At 49.5% G+C, this 12,985-nt stretch overlaps 8 protein-coding genes across 8 annotated transcripts; 4 read left to right on the forward strand and 4 right to left on the reverse strand.

Annotated features, from left to right (window-relative positions):
* The first annotated feature begins 345 nt into the window (after positions 1 to 345).
* AUEXF2481DRAFT_43454 (uncharacterized protein) lies at positions 346 to 996 on the forward strand. The gene is made up of 3 exons (XM_013485068.1): positions 346 to 624; positions 681 to 698; positions 756 to 996. Exons 1-3 carry the CDS (start codon positions 598 to 600, stop codon positions 909 to 911), a joined length of 201 nt encoding a protein of 66 aa, XP_013340522.1. The 5' UTR covers positions 346 to 597; the 3' UTR covers positions 912 to 996.
* A 935-nt stretch (positions 997 to 1,931) lies between these two features.
* On the forward strand, positions 1,932 to 2,403 carry AUEXF2481DRAFT_32531 (uncharacterized protein; the record flags this gene model as incomplete). Its single annotated transcript, XM_013485037.1, has 2 exons — positions 1,932 to 1,946; positions 2,020 to 2,403. 2 exons carry the CDS (start codon positions 1,932 to 1,934, stop codon positions 2,401 to 2,403), a joined length of 399 nt encoding a protein of 132 aa, XP_013340491.1.
* A 32-nt stretch (positions 2,404 to 2,435) lies between these two features.
* Positions 2,436 to 3,643, reverse strand: AUEXF2481DRAFT_91651 (uncharacterized protein). The gene is made up of 4 exons (XM_013485120.1): positions 3,450 to 3,643; positions 2,912 to 3,390; positions 2,814 to 2,847; positions 2,436 to 2,745 (listed from the first exon to the last, which is right to left on the reverse strand). Exons 1-4 carry the CDS (start codon positions 3,507 to 3,509, stop codon positions 2,671 to 2,673), a joined length of 648 nt encoding a protein of 215 aa, XP_013340574.1. The 5' UTR covers positions 3,510 to 3,643; the 3' UTR covers positions 2,436 to 2,670.
* A 164-nt stretch (positions 3,644 to 3,807) lies between these two features.
* Positions 3,808 to 5,339, reverse strand: AUEXF2481DRAFT_69074 (uncharacterized protein; the record flags this gene model as incomplete). Its single annotated transcript, XM_013485092.1, has 3 exons — positions 3,808 to 4,219; positions 4,270 to 4,801; positions 4,853 to 5,339. The coding sequence occupies 3 exons, from the start codon at positions 5,337 to 5,339 to the stop codon at positions 3,808 to 3,810; spliced, it is 1,431 nt and encodes a 476-aa protein (XP_013340546.1).
* A 339-nt stretch (positions 5,340 to 5,678) lies between these two features.
* Positions 5,679 to 7,757, forward strand: AUEXF2481DRAFT_69079 (uncharacterized protein; the record flags this gene model as incomplete). The annotated part of the gene is made up of 1 exon (XM_013485093.1): positions 5,679 to 7,757. The coding sequence occupies one exon, from the start codon at positions 5,679 to 5,681 to the stop codon at positions 7,755 to 7,757; it is 2,079 nt and encodes a 692-aa protein (XP_013340547.1).
* A 248-nt stretch (positions 7,758 to 8,005) lies between these two features.
* Positions 8,006 to 9,736, reverse strand: AUEXF2481DRAFT_32535 (uncharacterized protein; the record flags this gene model as incomplete). The annotated part of the gene is made up of 2 exons (XM_013485038.1): positions 8,006 to 9,572; positions 9,621 to 9,736. 2 exons carry the CDS (start codon positions 9,734 to 9,736, stop codon positions 8,006 to 8,008), a joined length of 1,683 nt encoding a protein of 560 aa, XP_013340492.1.
* Positions 9,737 to 10,250: 514 nt separating this feature from the next.
* Positions 10,251 to 11,802, forward strand: AUEXF2481DRAFT_48071 (uncharacterized protein; the record flags this gene model as incomplete). The annotated part of the gene is made up of 3 exons (XM_013485082.1): positions 10,251 to 10,281; positions 10,363 to 11,074; positions 11,133 to 11,802. 3 exons carry the CDS (start codon positions 10,251 to 10,253, stop codon positions 11,800 to 11,802), a joined length of 1,413 nt encoding a protein of 470 aa, XP_013340536.1.
* A 60-nt stretch (positions 11,803 to 11,862) lies between these two features.
* On the reverse strand, positions 11,863 to 12,930 carry AUEXF2481DRAFT_8025 (uncharacterized protein; the record flags this gene model as incomplete). Its single annotated transcript, XM_013485019.1, has 1 exon — positions 11,863 to 12,930. The coding sequence occupies one exon, from the start codon at positions 12,928 to 12,930 to the stop codon at positions 11,863 to 11,865; it is 1,068 nt and encodes a 355-aa protein (XP_013340473.1).
* Between the last annotated feature and the right edge of the window lie 55 nt (positions 12,931 to 12,985).

Consider the following 12,985-nt stretch of genomic DNA (forward strand, 5'->3'; position numbering starts at 1 on the left):
GACGGCCACCCTCATCATGCCCCTCGTTCGGCTCCTCCTTCCTTCGACCCTAACGCCTATACAAGTGCTTATCGCGTAGGCGTAGACTTTTTTTTTACACTAAACTTGCGCTCGAGTAAAAGTGTCGCTTGGCATACATTGAGATCTGATCGTTTCCATCATCTAAGAGTTGTCTGTCGTGTGGTGAGATGGAAAGCTTGCTGCATGCATTCCGGTGAGACAGTGTCACTGAGTCTCGGCTGCTCCTTCCGGAATTCCAATGGCCGGATTCACGATTCTGTGACTTGTGGAGTTTATGCGTACAGCAGATGTGTTGCATGCCCGCCTTCTCACCGGGGCCATCTCTAGAAATACAGTCAAGGAATTGCGACTATTGACGAGAAGTACTCATCTTTTACGCGAGAGCCTGGTGTCCATAAGGTCCGCCAAGAGATTTTCGTTGTTCGTCTCTTAGGCTTCGTCTTCCGCAAAGTCCTTTATCTCCGCAGGCATTCATCACTATAGGTATGCACACACACCTTCCTTCCTAATAACAAGGTCAAGTTTGTATTTCCTCATACCAGCAACCCCATATTCCTTCGCTCAGTCACACACATCATGGGACCCTGGGTAGCAGTTGTAGAGGCAAGTCCGTCATTTCGGCAGCTTGGATCGCCACTCGGTCGCTAACCGCTGTATAGGCATGGCTAGTCAAAAGAGTATGCACCACAATCTACGAGCGATCCCCGTAATACAACTGACCCTTCCCTGCCCAGCTCCTCGAAAGCCATACATTCCATCAAGGTGTGCGGAAAGTCCACAAGGGCGTCCATCGCCTACGACACGGTCCTTTGGAGGAAGATCTAGGTGGCACAAACCTTGAGAGTACGTCACTCGGTCGCAGACTTCGCAGACTACGCAACAGCAGCTGATGCTCTGCAGAACAAGGTCCGGGATTCGCAAATCACTTCTGGGAGGAGATCCAGGTGCAGACTGGACGCCGCAAGAGGATAGAAGACCCATTGCAAAAGCCCGATCCGGCAAAGACAAATATCACACAAGCACAGCACCCGCCACAACAACCGCCTAGCCAGTCCAGTCGACCGAGTCAACCCAGCCAGGCTGCACAAGAGCGTAAGTGCTCGACAACTTCAAACATCCGCCATCCGCTGACCGTAATAGCCCAACCGCCGAAAGAAGGTTTCATATCTCACTTCATGGACGAACTGCGCTCTCAGACTCGTGGCGGCGACAAGAACCGCTGAAACAACCAATCTGGTGCCTCGTGGAAGTGACATGGGGACCAAGAGCCCGGCATCTGCTCCGATGCCCGCCATAACATCCTCGCTCCTCGCACGTCTCCATCGCTGTATTTGGTCGCTGTCATTTCACACAATGCTTTTCATCCTTTCTGGGTCAAAAAGATGGGATCATTTGATCTCCGCTCGAATTCTGGCATGTATCCTGGCTGCGCAGCATGCCTAAACGAGAAACTCAGTTTACGATCACTAGCCGAGTTTGCCGCAATGGCAGGCATGTCACGAGACATGCGCAGTAGCAGGCTGTACTTGAGTCTTTCTAGATCTCGGGAGAGCCTTATTTCACATCGACGGGTATGATCATTCACCAACCAAACTCATAATTTCATAAAAGGAGATCAGAGTATTCAGAGCCCCGTCGGAGACGAATTCCGGTCGCAGATCGATCACCGAGTGCTCCAATTCAGGCATTTACCCGATCATACGACGTTCGATGTACCCTGCTGGATGAGGCAGACCGAACGTCATCCTCGGACCCTGATCAACTTCACCTCACATCGTTTGTTACACGTCATGCTTACAAAGTGCTCAACGTGACATGTATATCATCGCGAGGATTCCACGCCTCGCTGTATCCTCCTTGAACATCCCAGCCTTTGTCACCCAAGTCTTTCTACAAAGCAGGTAATCAAAATGCCTAATGCAATCGTCACTGGCGCCAGTGGAAAGCTATTACAAGGCCGCTCATATCGCATCTTCGCATGAACTGAGTGTGTCTTAGGTATACTCGGCCGCGAGATTGTATTTGAACTTGGTGAAGACACTGAAGCATGACCTACTGCTTATGCTCTGTCTCTCGCAGCAAGAAGGAAGAGTCCCCTTCGAATGTCAAGCATATCTCAGCAAATGGGCACAACGCCAAGAAGTCAAGGAAGCCCGGAACAAACTCGCCAAAAGAGAAGGAGTAGACAAGTCAGGTATTGAGAATGCAACATGGGGTTTTTCGAAATTTGTGTTTGGCAGAAATCACAATTTGGTTATCTCTATGAGCAAGGCTAGGAAAGCTGGATGGACTGGCTATGAGGATACTTGGGAGAGTATGGAGAAGAGTTTTGAACGGTCGGTTGGCGAAAAGGTGTTACCTGCTTTTGATGCAGGGGAATAGAAAGAAGCTACTTTTATCTACATTATCGTTTCGCCATGACCATCATGAATTCCTTCATGCGATTCAGAAAGGCATTAGCTTGTTTTGCGTAACAGCTTCCATTACAATAACTCAGTGATATAGTCGTTGCTCCCTTCCAACTCTCCATACGCAATAAGCTACAGTGGTCAGTTAAAGGTTGCCAATTGGCCACATCGAAGGACACAAGCTAATAGAGTCTGCGCATCTTATATTTCCGGCTCGTGAGTGTCTGTCAAGAACAGCATGTCATCGACAGTCAGGAGCGAAGATCCACACTGTTTGTGGGGTGTACAGCTCATTCGAATCATCACTTGCGAGAATCTGTAAAACAATGGGAGTTTTCAGTACTCAAATCGACACGAGCGATCTAAGATCCAAAGGCAACATACCGGCACAGCTTTACCATCAGATCTACTCTCATTACTGCATGAGTAGATCGATGTCAACTCTTACTCGTTCTCAAATCCAGTAACCTGCAAGGACTCACGAAGCAAAATAGCCGGACAGAAACTTATCCTTTGCAAGTCCAAGATGGAGTATAAAGGACTTGTCAAGCCAGTACTCATAAGCCTTTTTTGCCACTTTCATCCCTGTTTCTAGTGCCTGGAGTACTGCTGCCGTGTCGTCATAATCCACGGTATCTTGTTCGAGGTGTTCGAAATCGATGACTGCGCAGACTTGACAATTGCCATATTGAGCTTTTGTAAACTCTGGGCTGAAGTATTTCCATCCGTTTACTGATAATGGCATGATGACTGTTCTTTCTGCACGGAACTCCTTGGCGAGCGGATTGGTGTGTAGGCGTGTTAAGAGGGTTGCTGTTTGTGCTAGGTGGGTTATTGTGAAGCCGGGACCTAAATTGGCTTTTATGCCTTGAATGATAGAGTGGCATTCCGACGGCGTCAGCTTCAGTACGGCTGTGTATGGCAGTCCAGGTTCAATACCAGTTTGGATGTAATGGCTAGACTGCGACTCCGTGAGTCAGTGTGATCTCTGCTGATGAGAAAAGTCATTTTCACACGTACGCCGAACCTAAACATACTTTCCACAAACTCCTCCAGGCTGTCATTGTAATCTTGACCCATGGTCTCCAGATCGATGACAAGTGCGTCGAGAAGAGGTGGACTCAAATTCTTGATCTCTTGACCCCAAGGATACACTGCATGTTCCAGAGTTTGACCGACGCAAAGAGTGTTAGCTCTTTATCATCCTCTCTAAAACGCGCCTCATGAGTCAAGAGCATGCAGATCTCACATCAAGGTACGAGAGAGAGTGTCAGCGCTGATAGGTGTGAGTCTGCAACAGCGAAGTATGATTGGTCAAAAGGTTCGTAAGTACGACTTGTGATTGGCCGAACTTGATTGTTACGGAAGGATCGTTGACTCAGTATCTAAACAGTCTTTCCGCTCCTTCTCTCCTCAATGTCCTATTCTTGAACTTGTAAAAGAACAGCAGAGATATACAACCAGCTGCGACGAAAAACAACAAGCCTGCATTGACCCAATGTCCTGTTGGGTAACCCTTTTTCTTCTCTTCTGCCTTGTAAATCCATACGCCGGTGATTTGTCCAGGGGCACCAAACGAGATGTTCAAAGCAATGGCCAATCCGGCTGCAGCTGTACTGTGAAGGTTGGATGAGAGCCAGCCTAACAGTGGTGGGATACAAGAGAATGAGCCGGCGGCGGCGACGATCAGGCAGCCGTAACGAGCGTTATATGCGTCTGGTGGAAGTACAGCAGAGGCTAAAAAGCCGATTGCGCCTACCGTGGCAAAGATGGCCGAATGTAGAGCTCGTCTGAGGGCTGTTAGGTTTTGGTCACGAGTGGAAGAATCTGGAATACTCACGCATCGAAGTGGTCAGCAGACCATGAAACCAGAAGTGTGACAACATATGCTACCGCATAAGGGGGTACGGTCATAAGTTGTGCTGTAAGATCCTTGAAGCCCAAACCAGCCGTAATGGTAGGTGTGAAGAGCGATAAGCTGGAGAAAGGTGTCGAAATTCCAAAGTAGATGGCGTAATGGGCATAGAGTCTCCAGTCAGTAAGAGTAATTTTGGCATCTTGCCATGTCATGCTCTTGCTGTCACCGTGAGAGCCCTCGTACTTGAGTCTTTCTGCTGCCAGCGCTTTCTCCTCAGGAGATAGCCATTTGACAGTTTCGGGGTAGTCAGGCAGAAAGAACCAGACCAAAGGTGCAGATAGTAATGATGGGAGACCTTCGAGAATGAACAACCAACGGAAAGCAGACAGTCCACCTGTACCATTCATGTGTCCAACACCGTAAGCAATGGCACCGCCAAAGGCTCCTGCCAAAGTCGCGGAGGCAAGAATAAAGGCAACGCGGATTGAACGCTCGTCGGTGCGGTACCAGAAAGCTACATCAGTCAGTTTTGTCGCTTTTTCCCAATGGATATCATGCGACTTACTCAGATAGTAGACCAGGCCGGGGAAAAGGCCAGCTTCGAAGACTCCCAACAAGAAACGCAATGCCGTAACTCCTGCAAAATTATGCACACCGCCTAACCCCATAGTCATGACTGACCATGAGAACATGAGGAAGGCAATCCACTTGCTTGGTGACAGACGCTTTAGGAAATAGTTCGAAGGCACCTCGAAAACCATGTAAGCGATAAGGAAGACCATCAGGGCGATGGTGTATTGATATGCCGTCATGTTGGTCTCCGAGAGCAAGTCGTTGTGTGTGGAAGCATTCAAGACCTTGGCATTGCCGATGTTGGATCGATCGAGATAGCACAATAGATAGATGCCACAAGAGATAGGGAGGATTCTCAGGTCTTGTTTCCGGACGAGACTCTTGTCTTCGGCAGAGCCTCCCCGTGTATAGGCTTGTTGGTTTAGGCTGCCCGACTCGGCATCATTGACGAACTCTGGTCCGATATCTTTTTCATTCATAGAGGTCATAATGGCGGAGATGTGCTTCGAATGAGATGAGATGAGATGGTCCGGGGTAGATCTGGGGTAGTAACTCAGATATATACCACTGATGTCGAGGCTGAGGGGAACCCAAGTGCCGCGTTACCCATTAGTGATGTTGAGGAGGAAAGAGATTCGAAAGATACAAAATCGGCCGACGGCCCCAACCACCGCTCCTGCAGGATGCAGATCAGATCAGATTGAGCAGTGGTGCAACCTCCGCAGACCCCACGACGAATCCTTCGGACCCCGCAAGCCGATCACTTTCCCCCATATCTGTCCCGTCGGCCCCGTCCACCGCTTCTTTGTCTTTTGAATATGCAGACCACTAATTGCGACCGGTGTTATCGCCGAAAGAGCAAGTGCGACCGACTACAGCCTTGCGCTTCCTGCAGCAAGAGCGAGGCACAATGTGTCTACACTGACCGGACCAAGGAAAGAGCAGTCCGACCGGACGTCGTGGACCGCTTGGAGAGGCGTCTTGCTCAAGCCGAGAACCGGAACAAATCACTAGCCGCAGAATTGTCCAGGATCAGATCTGCCAGATCGCATGCCAGTAATGATAACGCCGATACCAACATGCGACCAGAGCCCCCATCAGACGATATTACAAGCCGGAGAGATGACATCGCTGCACAAGTGTCCATCCTATCGACCAGTGCTGCTGGTGAGCGGCAATATCTGGGATCCACGAGTGGAGTGCTATTCGCAGACTTGGTGAGGGCGAGTGTCGACGTTCCCCACTCCAGACATCCATCACCACCGACTACAGCACGTACTGAGTACTCACCCGAATCGTCAGACGATGTGCGTGTGGAGCTACCGCGTGAGCTGCCATCTCGCAAGCTGGCTCAGAAGCTGATTCAAGCTTATCTTGATCATGACTTCCTTTGCTATCCTTTTCTGATACCTTCAGAGATCCACCGAACGCTGGATTACTTATATAACTCTGGACTCACCAGTCTGTCATGCTATGAGCTCTTCGTGGTTGACATGTTGTTCGCCATCAGTACGGCACAAGTGTCCAAATACGATTGGAGACAACTGCCAAGCGCTGAGAGCCACCATGCCCGGGCCATGGCCTCTATCGGAGATGTCTTACGTTTCGGGGGTCTACAGTCACTACATGCCATTCTGCTGCTGTGCCAGTACAGAACTGGCAGTTCAATACAAGATAACTCGGGATCCATGTGGTTATTAGTTGGTATAGCAGCTCGTATGTGCTTCGAGATGGGACTGCACAAAGAGTCTGCTTTTCCCTTGACCGGACCTGGAAATGACGATACGACGTCGAAGCGATATTTGTTGCAAGAGTCAAAGAGAAGATCCTTCTGGAGTGTTCTGTGTATGGATCGAATAACCTCATTGATACTCGGTCGGCCCTGTGCTATCCGGGACGACGATTTCGACCATGCCTGTCCGTTCGAGGACTCAACTATTTCTCCACCTGAGACTGACGTCGGGGGGTCAAAACCGTTCGTCTTCAAACATATCGTATCATATCGACTACTCTGCGGAGAGATTGTGTCAGCTCTGCATCGGAAGAAAGCTCCGAACGTTGGGGAGCAACACGTTCTCGATATCAGACATCGACTTTGTGCTGACCTGGAAGGATGGAAGCATGACGTTGAAAATCTCCACCTCGAGCAAAACTCACAAACCTCATCGTCATGCCATCTATCCACGGAGTGGTATAGTTTGTTGTACTCGAACGCCATGCTCATACTCTGGCGACCCTCACCACTCCTACCTGATATCTCTCATGATGCAAGATCTTTGCAGCATATCTTTGACTCCGCAAAGCAGAGCATCACGATATACGCTAGCCTTCATAAGTCACGTAAGATCAACTACAGCTGGATCACCTTACAGTCGGTCTTTCTCGCTGGTCTCTCATACGTCTACGCTTGCGGCCGTCACTACCGCTCTCGCTGGCGTAACCCCACTGAACCATCTTTGCAAAAGGATCCATCAACGATCGAAGTGGTCAACGATACCAGAGCTTGTTCAAATGTGCTAGTAGCTGTGTCGGAACGTTGGAATGCTCTCAGAAACTGTCATGAAGTCTTCGATAAGCTGTCAGATGCAGTGCTTAGCGACGCCATCAAGCTCCAGACAGCCCAAGCGCAACAGATGATACGACCCTTTGTACAACAATCAGTCAACATCAACAATGACTCTCTAAATCATAACAATCTCATCACACCACGAGATTCGACCACCTTCTCGCCTTTGGCTGTAGACACTGAATTTCTGCACTGCTTTGACGACTTACAGCAGCTGTACAACATGCAACAAATTGAAGATCCTATCATGGAGTTGAGTCAAGATTGGCTTGGGTATCTGGGAAATGGTAGCGACTTTATTGAGCCTTCCTACCAGATGAATGGGTACTAGATTCTGGACAGAAACTCGAGAGTGAACAGTAAGCCCAGCAGATGCAACAAAGTTCCTCCAATCAAATTGTTCCTCTCTCCAAAAACTTCAACGGGATGTCTACATACTTGCTTCTGAGATACTCACCCACACCTTTGCCCAGTCCATCGATACGTGCACTGGAAGCTATACCGCCATCAAGAAAGTCCAAAACACGGCTGTATCTATCATCAGTGACAATTCACAAACCCCCCAGAGCGACCTGAGACTCACAAATGAATAGCGAGAATGTTTGGAAATTCGCATCGCTCGACTGCATGTCCAGCGTAGTCATCTTGCAGCAGCCCTTTTAATCTGTCGACCGTGAGTAGAGATTGCAGCCAGGCATACTCGTCCTTGTGAAGAACGAAGAAGCCGATGTTTGAATTGTCTGCTTTGTCTCCGGAGCGTGCGTGGACGATACTCCCTAGCGGTCTTCGCACTGCGGGGCCAAAATATTCAAGATCTACAGGCTCCGCTGTCTCAGATGAAGGCCTCTTGTTTGCGTAATACTGCGTTTTTCTGGGTGGAGCAATTGAGATCGTCTTACTGGCAACAACAGCTTCGTGGTTGATAGCCACTTGTGGTATCGTTGCTGGGAAGATTTCGTAGAACATTTTCGGCTCCATAGTCCGGAAGTCCAAATTCATGTGATAACCAGGATAGCTCTGCATTCGTAGCGAGTACAGCGGAATTTTGAATTTCTCCGCCGTGATGTCTTCCCTCCTACGTGCTTGGGCAAAGACTCGCAGCATGACTGTACCTGCTTGTTGTGAAGTCGGGTTCTCGGCTTGAGTACCGTATAGCTCCACGGAGAACTTGGAGAACTGGCTGCCACCGAAGATGTTTTGAAGCTGCTGTTTCATCATTTGTGCTTTTTCATGCACGTCGAGCCCGTTGATATAATAAGTCGTCTCTGCTTGCCAGCCTCCTGGTGCTGCAATCATGACTTTTGTGGTCGGAGGTGGTGGCGATCCCTTGCAGCCAGATACAAAGACGCGATCTTTCTGAACTGTCTCTTCTATGCGGATGCTGGCGATATCTGCGACCACGTCTGGATTGAGATACATCTGGCCTTGTAGCTCGTACAGAAGCTGCGAAGTGATATTGAACTTGTTGACCACTCCATTCATGGAATCAGGCTTGGTGATATAACAAGTACCAGAAAGTGTGATTTCGGCCATTGGAAAGGCCAGATCCACCAGTTCGGGGAGAAACTGCTTGAAGCCTGAGAAGTTCGCTCCTGTCGCGTAGGGCCCACATTCGATAAGGTGGCCAGCTATCAATGCGCCAGCAAGCTGATCGTAGCTAGTCTCCGACCAACCATACCACCAGGCAGCGGCACCAATTACGGGTGATGCGTCTGTGACACGACCGCAAATGATTATGTCAGCGCCTTCTTTCAGTGCTGCCACGATTCCCCAAGCTCCAATATATGCGGCAGCGCAAGTAGGCTCAAGCTCGGCGTCCCAGTCTTTCAGAAGCTGCTCCTGATGATCCAGGTGGGGAAAGTCAAGCACTCGTTCTCCAGATTTGCCCCGAGTCAGGAGGTGGCTGACATCATCTCCGAGTATGGTCGCAACTACCAAGTCGTGTCCGCGGCTCCGGCACAATTCCTCAACTCTACGAGCCAGTACAGGAGCATTCATTGCCCCAGCGTTGGTGATGATCTTGGTTTTCTTCTCTGCAACATCATCGATACACTCTGTGAGTTGCCTGAGAAATCCAACATCATAGCCGAGCTCTGGATCTTCTGCTTTCTTGATTGATTCCCAAGCTATGTTCATCTCAGACAGCCTTCCCTAGAGTTAGTGGTAGAAGTTGACGACTGAGAGATAAACCTACCAGTCGCCTGTGATCACGTCGACGTCGGCATCTCGGACCATACGAGCCATCGCATGAGGCGCATCTCCAGTCGCACCACTACAGTTGCCAATTCGAAGGTTTCGCTGCGCCGGCATGATGACTTGCTATTGTGATGATTGTTCTCGATCTGTGGGATGCGAAGAGACAAGGTCACATATATCTGTCGCCGGTCGTCCGGACATCTCCGAGCAACGGCACATAGGGCCCGGTACACGTCGCATCTTTGCACCTCATGGGAGGTGGCATTGAGATTAGGATTGTGTTTGAGGGATCATCAGCGGGAGACCGAAAAACCGAAGAGAGTGGCTGCTGTCGGGCGTCGGCGCCGAAAGCCTTCTCTGCTCAGCCGAGAATGACAAGATGTGGAGACCCCATATCTGCCGAAACAAGGTAACAATTTCCCTCCTGCTTCCATGTCCAAGGCACGATGATACAGATCATCATGCCCTGGATCGTCACCTCATCCCGCCTCTCGAAAGCCAAGCTGGCTAGTTGCGAAGAGGAACTGGACACACTTGCCGAGCAAAGATCACAGGCGATGATCATGATTCGTATAAGAGGCAGGGTTTACTCTCAGGTAAGAATTGATTCATAACCTCAACATCTAACATGAAGCTCCATATCATCCTCTCCGTTCTTGGTATTTGCTCATTTTCAGATGCGCTACTAACAGTCGAGAACACCGATTGCACGTCTTTCACGCGCAACATCACATTGCCAGGAAACACTACAATCACCAACACAACTTACCATGATACTCATACCGTCAACATCACAAGCGGGAAAGACAACATCTATAATAGATATGCCTTCTGTGAAGTAGAAGGCGTCTTATCGTATGGAAGTAACTCCACTCTACATTTTTCGGTCTACCTACCAGACGCTTCATCGTACAATGGCCGATTCATGGCTGTCGGTAATGGCGGTATGGCTGGAACTCTCGACAAAGCCGCCCTGATGCAACAATTAAATTCTGGCTTTGCATCTGCGGCTGGGGATGCGGGTCATCTTGCCAGTCTCAACAACGCTGGCTCTGGAGCTCCGAACACCTACATACCTTATCTACACGATCCTGATGAAGTTCAGGCTTGGATCCACGATGCTATCGCTCTGTTCGTACCATCCACGAAAGAGCTTATTAAAGCTTACTACAACAAAGATGCAGCCTATAGCTACTATAGCGGTTGCTCCACTGGAGGAGCTCAAGGATTCGCCCTCGCGCAGTACCACCCAGAGCTCTTTGATGGTATTATTGCTGGATGTCCAGGAAATTGGTACTCACATCTCGCTCTCTCTTTCCTCTGGAATGCACAGCACGCAGTCGAAAACAGTTCTTATTATCTGCCGCAATCAGTCCTGAACTTCACGGGTCAAGCAGTCTTGGAAGCCTGTGATACCAACGATGCCGTCAAGGATGGAGTGATTGAGAATCCGTGACTTCTCCATTGACTCACTAGCTTGCAACCGCACTACCGCGTCTCGAAGCAACAGCACGATAACCTGCCTTACGCCTAAGCAAATCACAGCCGTGAAAGCTATCTACGCTGGGCCTAGAGACTCGAACACTGGAGAACAGCTCTACCCTGGTTTTGCACATGGCTCCGAGATTCAATGGATACTTCAAGAAGGCGAACTGTCGAACGCTTTTTCAGTACCCATCCTACAGAATCTGGTCTATGACAGCCTCACTTATGACGCATCCACGTTTGACTGGGCAAGCGACGTGTCAGACGTTAATATAAACGCCGGAGCGGCAATCGACGCCATAAGCACGAACCTTACCGCTTTCCGCGACAGAGGTGGTAGGTTGCTAGTCTACCAAGGCTGGGCTGACCCGTTCAACGCACAAACTTGGCCAATCCAACACTACGAAGATGTGCAGTCGTTCTTTGACGATGACATCTCTAACTTCTACAACGTGTTCATGATACCGGGTGGTGGACATTGCGGCGCTGCGAGCTTATATCCCCAAGTACCTGCAACGTATCACACTGTACCTGCGCTGATGAATTGGGTGGAAAGAGGAGAAAAGCCTGAGGAAGTGTTGACGACAAATCCGACGGATGGAGACGTGAGGAGCAGAAAATTGTGCGCTTGGCCGCGTACGGCGACATATGTGCAAGGCAATGTTGATGATTGGACTTCGTATGTATGCGAGTAGTCTGATATACATTCTATTTTCTGTCGTGGCCCAAGGATGGTACAGACGACTCCTCGATACTCAAGTATAAATCTCGCTCTTCAACCAAGCAGCAGCCCTCTCATAAGCCAATTCTGTAATCCTCTCCCTCTCCTCCTCTGCTTTGGGCTCCTTCTTCTTGATGTAATTGAACCCATGCTGTGCGCCCAGGACTTCTTCCCACCAAATATTCCCTTGCTTCCAGCTTTTTACTCCCTGTTTCTGATCTTCTTGCGCATCGCCCTGCTTCTTGTCCTTTGCGCCTTCTGCCTCAGCGAAAAGCTTCGCAGCTTCCAGAGCTTCGTTGCAGAGGAAATCGTATTCTGCACCTACGAATCTCAGTTTCTTCGGCAAAAGCTTGCGATCCGCATAAATAGGTGAGAGCAAAGGATCTCTCAAGTCTACCTTGTTGGGTAGGTATCCGTAGGAGAACAGCTCTCCACTTTTTTCTAAAACATCGGGGGAGCCATCAGGTGCGTTTCTCATTTCTCCCTTGTACTTCCCGCTGAAGTCAGTGGAAGGATACCAGAGCAATAGACCGGCAATTTTGCCTTGCAGAGAGCGAGATTGAGCGACTGAGAGGGAGAGATTTCCGCCTGCTGAGAAACCTCCCATACATATCTTACTCTTGTCGACTGGTAGTGTAGAGTCGTTGAGGATAGCCGTGACGATTTCCACCAAATCATTAGTTTGAGTGGGGAAATAGTAGCCTGGAGCTTTCCTGTAGTCGCAGCTCACAACACAGATATTCTGCTTTTCGGCCAGATAATGACACCATCCGTCATCGTGGAAGGGGTCTCCAATTGCAAATCCACCACCATGAATATCAATGTACAAAGGCAATGTCTGGCCAGCTTTCCAGCTGCTGGGGATCCAAACATCATTGGTCAAGCGAGCACCGACGGGATAAGTTTTCTTGTAGGTAGGTTGAAGGGTCCCCATCTTTTGGTAGCGGAAAAAGCGGAGGGTGCCCAAGAGGGAGCGGACAGTGACTTTGAAGATCCAGAGACGGATCCATAGTTTCAAGCGGGCGAGTAGAGGCCTAGGGACTGATGAAGCCGGCGCTGTGGCTTCTACATTTGCAGGGATGGATGTCGCTGTTGTCGACATGATGATTGGTTGTTCAACGCTTGGTCTCGGTGATGTAATTGGATATATCCGTTCA

The sequence above is a fragment of the Aureobasidium subglaciale genome, assembly GCF_000721755.1.
Source record: "Aureobasidium subglaciale EXF-2481 unplaced genomic scaffold scaffold_24, whole genome shotgun sequence".
Classification (NCBI taxonomy): domain Eukaryota; kingdom Fungi; phylum Ascomycota; class Dothideomycetes; order Dothideales; family Saccotheciaceae; genus Aureobasidium; species Aureobasidium subglaciale.

What these genes read in the sequence shown, in the direction of transcription:
- AUEXF2481DRAFT_43454 (XM_013485068.1), top strand. Translation starts at nt 598, where the DNA reads ATGGGACCCTGGGTAGCAGTTGTAGAG.
- AUEXF2481DRAFT_91651 (XM_013485120.1), bottom strand. Translation starts at nt 3,509, where the DNA reads ATGGGTCAAGATTACAATGACAGCCTGGAGGAGTTTGTGGAAAGTATG. An exon ending in AAAGTATGTTTAGGTTCGGC is followed by an intron (nt 3,391 to 3,449) that starts GTACGTGTGAAA and finishes ACGGAGTCGCAG; the next exon opens with TCTAGCCATTACATCCAAAC. An exon ending in CTGTCCGGCTATTTTGCTTC is followed by an intron (nt 2,848 to 2,911) that starts GTGAGTCCTTGC and finishes CTACTCATGCAG; the next exon opens with TAATGAGAGTAGATCTGATG.